The sequence below is a fragment of the Pundamilia nyererei genome, unplaced genomic scaffold (genome assembly GCF_000239375.1).
Source record: "Pundamilia nyererei isolate P.nyererei 1_Seehausen unplaced genomic scaffold, PunNye1.0 scaffold00032, whole genome shotgun sequence".
Taxonomy (NCBI): Eukaryota; Metazoa; Chordata; class Actinopteri; order Cichliformes; family Cichlidae; genus Pundamilia; species Pundamilia nyererei.
In genome coordinates, this window is record NW_005187433.1 from 4,364,057 (window position 1) to 4,369,174 (window position 5,118).

Genomic DNA, 5,118 nt, shown 5'->3' on the forward strand with positions numbered 1-5,118 from the left:
TCTCTCTCTCTCTCTCTCTCTCTCTCTCTCTCTCTCTCTCTCTCTCTCTCTCAAGGTATTCACATTGTGAATCATTTCAATCTGTTTAAAATCTGCCCGGCTCTATTTTACTTACACGAAAACACATAAAGATTAGACTTTTGGAATTAATTTTAGACATTTTTTTAAAGATTTATTTTTAGCCTCTACTGCTGGAAAGGACAATGAAGCAGAGAGAAAAAGGGGGGAGAGAGAGCAGGGTAGCAACGTGCAGGAAGTGCACTGGGGTGGAATCAAACCCATATGCCTTGCAGCATATGGGTTGCCTTCTTACCCCAGTGAGCTCAACCAGCACCTGAGTTTTAAGTGTTCTTTTTATATTAGTGTCTTATTTGGATATTTTATACTCAGGCTTTTCCACGACTCTTATGAAAAATGGAGAAAAAAAACCACTTTCCTGTCAAATTGTATGTTTGGCGTAAGAAGCTCAACACCTCTTTGATAACAGTTTCAAATGAATATGGGACAAAATGGAAGGAAAAAGTGAGCCTAACTCTGTCCAGAAGTAACAAAATCCACTTACCAGTGTCTCTAACGCTCACTGATTACCACATGGTATCTCTTTAATCTGTACAAAAATCCAAGAGGGTTAAGGGCTAAACCCCTTTTTTTGGCCTGGCAAGCCACTTCCCCCACCCCAATGTCAGTCTTCACACTAAGCTAAGTTGGCATGGTGCTGGTATATACTAAGAAAAGCTTTAATCTTTTTTATCTAACTCTAATTTATGCTTATTTACCACTTAAAAAAAAAAGGCAGAAAATGCTGAGTTTGTTTGGTCGTCATTGCCAACATTTTTCACCGATCTTCTGCGACAAGCTTCATGTTGCCCACGAGAATCTTGCCCTTTAAATGCAGAAAACAGATTTTCACGTTTCATGTTTTTCCAGCCTAAAGAATCAATTGCAGAACACTTTGATTTCCTTATAATCAATTATTTTAATCTTCAAGCATTTCAAAGCTTACAGTTGCGCATAACCCAAAAAGAAAATGAAAAAAGTTTGTTTTGTGTCTTTTCAGTTGCGACCTAGAGTGCTTCACATAACCTCATCGTGACCTCGTTCATTGCACTTTGTTATCGTATAACGCTCAGTCCATGGCATACTTTTGATGCAGCGCGAGCGTTTCTGTATATCCTGTATGTGTTTGCATTGCTTTTTCTTACCACCGATTTCAACACTGTTCATCCTTTTAAAATTCAAGTTTCAATCATGTAGAGATTCATTGTTTTGCTTTATGCAAAGTTTTGCTCCACTTCAAAGTGCCACACTTCCATTCACACCCTGCTTCATTTTCCCTTTGATCTCTTCCTGCTGACAGGTATGCCTACACACTCTCCAACATTAAATAACATCACATCCCATTTCATTGACAATCCTTTGACCAGAATACTTGGCTGAAGTCTCTGCCAGCTCACTTAATCTTCTCTCCACACTCTCACTTTATTCTTCCATCTGCTGATGGAAATGAGACCTCATGTGTATCGTCTTTACTTTCCAACATAACATGTGGGTTTTCACAGAGTTCAGATTAAGCTCTCTCCATTTAATTTTCTCATTTTATTCTCCAAGGAACACTATTGACTATTCACTACAGCTAAGCTCCTTTTGCACTTGGACCATTTTTAGTAGGAAAGCTGCATTATGTGAGTGAGTGTACAATCAATACATTATATACACTCACCAGCCACTTCATTAGGTACACCCTGCCAGTACAGGGTTGGATTCCCCTTTGGCTTTCAGGGCTGCCTTAATTTTATGTGGCATAGATTCAACAAGATGCTGGAAACATTCAAAGGAGATTTTAGTCCATATTGGGCATGTGGTACTAACATGACACGATAGGATCCTAATATGTTAAGTATCAACCAGCATTACCTTATTATTATGAGGTTACTACCACAAGTCAGCATATAAAATGAATAAAATTATATAAAGAGAGACCATTTTATTGCTAGCAGGCTGTTATATTGTTAGCAGAATATTATTATACTATTGTTACCACAGGTTTGTGGCCTATTATAACCCAATAACATAAAGTTCAATGTGATATTACTTAGCTACAGCCACGCTTGATAAAAGATTATGACCTGGCTTTGTTAATTAAGTAGTAATAATTTGCTATTTGCTAAATGTTCGCTACAACCTTGATATGTAATATGTATTCTCATATTCTACAAAAATGAAATATTAAACTTAAGCATTAAAGCCACACCTGCAGTTAGGCAGATTTTGCATTAAAAGTAGTCAGTAGTAAAAAAATAGATGCAATTGTGCTGACTGCTCTTCACCAAAACATATCTAGGCTTGCTTTAATTTGCCTAAACTCATTTTAAATATCATTTTGAATCTCTAAACAGGGGCCTTTTGGAGGTTTTACAACTGGACTTTGTACCAAAAGCTGTTTCACAGCAGGTTGAAAGTCAGACCATCTCCTGGCGTCTGGAGTTGCCAGGGAATGTGAAGGATGTGGGCGTAACGCGGATCTACACCACCCAGAGAGATTACGTGGGGCTGGCACCGCTGGTGATGGTGAGAATTGTTTTAGCATAACGTATATTGGAGTATATTTATTTGAAATATCATACTATAGCATAAATCTATGTGTATAAGATTATGCATGTTTCATATATCTTACAGTTGTTTGCATTTATCTATGCCTTACTTAGTTTTTATTCATGACTGTGATTTAAAGATGTTGCATAGCCTTCAGGCTTTGTATTGAATTATTTATTCAATCGGTTGTACTCTTATTAATACTGATAGCAAAGAAAGTGGAAGGCTTAAAGTCAGATACCTGATTAGGCAATCTGCCAGGGCATTTAACTTTATCACAGGGCAATATCAGAGCATGCAAGAGCCCCCAGCTACTTCACTCAGTCTCTATGAAATTGGCATTTACTGCCTTGGTTCAAAGAAAAAAAACAGTTTATATTCTTGATGAATAAACAAGATGAGATGGGTATATGCATCATATATAGCAAGGTAATGCCACAAGAAAGTGAACTCTTGGCTGCTGAGAAAAATGTCACATTTTCCGGACTTAACATGCACAAGTAGTCTTTTTTTCTGAAAGTGTTCACAGTCTGTCAGCATTTCCGATGCACTCATTTGCAAGGTTCAATAAACCCGGCAATTAGCATTTTAATTAGTGTCGTCATATCACACTGCAAAGATATAAAGAGGACAAAAACCTTAAAATCTTTTGAAAGTCAGCTCAATCAAATAGTAGAAACTGTCATAAATTTTTGAATTTTGTTTTTGAATAGAATGAAATGAATGTCATGTTGTCAGCAAGTTGCTTTTGTGACCAGTCTTCCTTTATTTAGTTTTTCTTCCATGCCTACTCATTGTGGGTCTCCCCTTTGATCACAGTATTGTGCATAAATATTCAACATGCTTTCAATGATTCCCTGCTGCCACTTGCAATCTCAAAACATTTCCAAAGAAAACTCTCTAAAATGTCAAAGTAGCTCTACTCTACAGTTGTCCTTAAAAGATGATCCACACGTCTATTTTACGGTAACTGTAATTTCAAGTATCATTTGAAAGCCATCACTATATGTTTCATCAGTCACTTGCATAATTCACATGAGGAAAATACCCTTTTTCCAACAGTGGAGTGAACTGGCCTTTTTCATGAGGAGGTCGCAGCTCTCGTCATACAAAAACAACTATTACAAGACCATGAATCATCTCCAGCATATTCACAGCTTTGAAAAAAAATTGAACCAACGTAATATCATAAAAATGTAACATTCATTCAAGTGACTGTCAAAATATGATTTATACTGTAGCGTTCATAATTTCCTTTACCACTTATACTCGAGAAGTGAATGAATAAACAAATAATGCTAGAGTTTGCAGCAGAGTGAAAACAAACACCTCTTTTCATAAATCACATGAAAAACAAAGCTGAACTACTTTCGCTGAACTTGATGAAACCAAGTTTCTGCTTATGGTAACATCGACCATCAAGACCTCTCAGTGTGGCACTGGCATCACCACAGAGCGAAGCTATTGCTTTCTGATTTTCTGCTATCCCTGATCCAGTGGCTTATGTTTGGGTCAGTGTTGGAGTCTGAACTAGAGCATGTCCTTTTGGAATTGCGGTCAGCAGCTGTCAAGCCAGCAGAGTTCAGAATGTGAAGCTGTCAGGGAACATCTGCCGGGCGACGCCTGGCACTTTATTTCGCAAGTATCAAGAGATAAAAACCCCCCCACTACTGATCACCCAAAGCTTCTTACACACACGACGCCTCTGCCTTAAAAAAAGACATATTCAGAGATCTTATAAACTGGGATGTATTTGTAAATCTGTGTAGAAGGAGGAGTTAAAGTGTAAAATTAAAGCTGCATCAGGCTAGATGACAAGTTGCGGGATGTGTGAGGGATAAGCTGCTGCTCTGCACTGACAACGATGTACAGTAAAAGGTGGGAAAATAGGTTAGAAGATTAGACATGTAATCAGGTTTAGGTGTTAGTCTGCGTTAGTGCTGATCTGTGGGCAATATAATGCACTACAGGAATTAGGGAATTTTCATCCAGGTGTGTGTTTGTGACACAGTCATACTGTCATCGTGGGGATGTATTTTTTAAGCTTTTAGGACATTTAACCAGTTTTAATGTGTGCTTTGATCATTTACTCATGGTAACACTTGGTCTTGCTTCACATTGCTGTTCCTACAGCTATAACAGTGATGACTGTAAAACATGTATGATATGATAGTCTAGCAGGGTCATGAAAGTTTCTCATGAATTGTGGATTTATTGCAAACAAGGTGTGGACCCAGATGCAGGACTCAGCAGACTGACATGCAACAGAGAACAGAGGGCGATGCAGACATTATATACACAAGAGGAGATTAGGCCAGAGTGGACACACCTGGGGATCACAGCTGAACAGAATCTGACTGACGAGACAAGAGAAGCAAAACGTAACATCACACACACACACGAGACTATCAAAATAGAACAGGAAGTAACACACACATACGCTGAGATCTAGACTGAGATGTGAACTTGACACTGGGACTGGAGATAAACACATATGGAAATATGACTGACTGGGGAGACCAAAGG

The 5,118-nt window shown here is 38.2% G+C and overlaps 1 protein-coding gene across 1 annotated transcript in view; it reads left to right on the forward strand.

The window, feature by feature from the left end:
- The window catches only part of LOC102209341 (transmembrane protein 132D-like), a 37,413-nt gene that overhangs the window by 11,480 nt on the left and 20,815 nt on the right, over positions 1-5,118 (forward strand). The window contains exon 4 of the mRNA XM_005729328.1: positions 2,397-2,568. Within this exon, the coding sequence (XP_005729385.1) occupies positions 2,397-2,568 (172 nt within the window). The remainder of the gene's footprint in view (positions 1-2,396; positions 2,569-5,118) is intronic.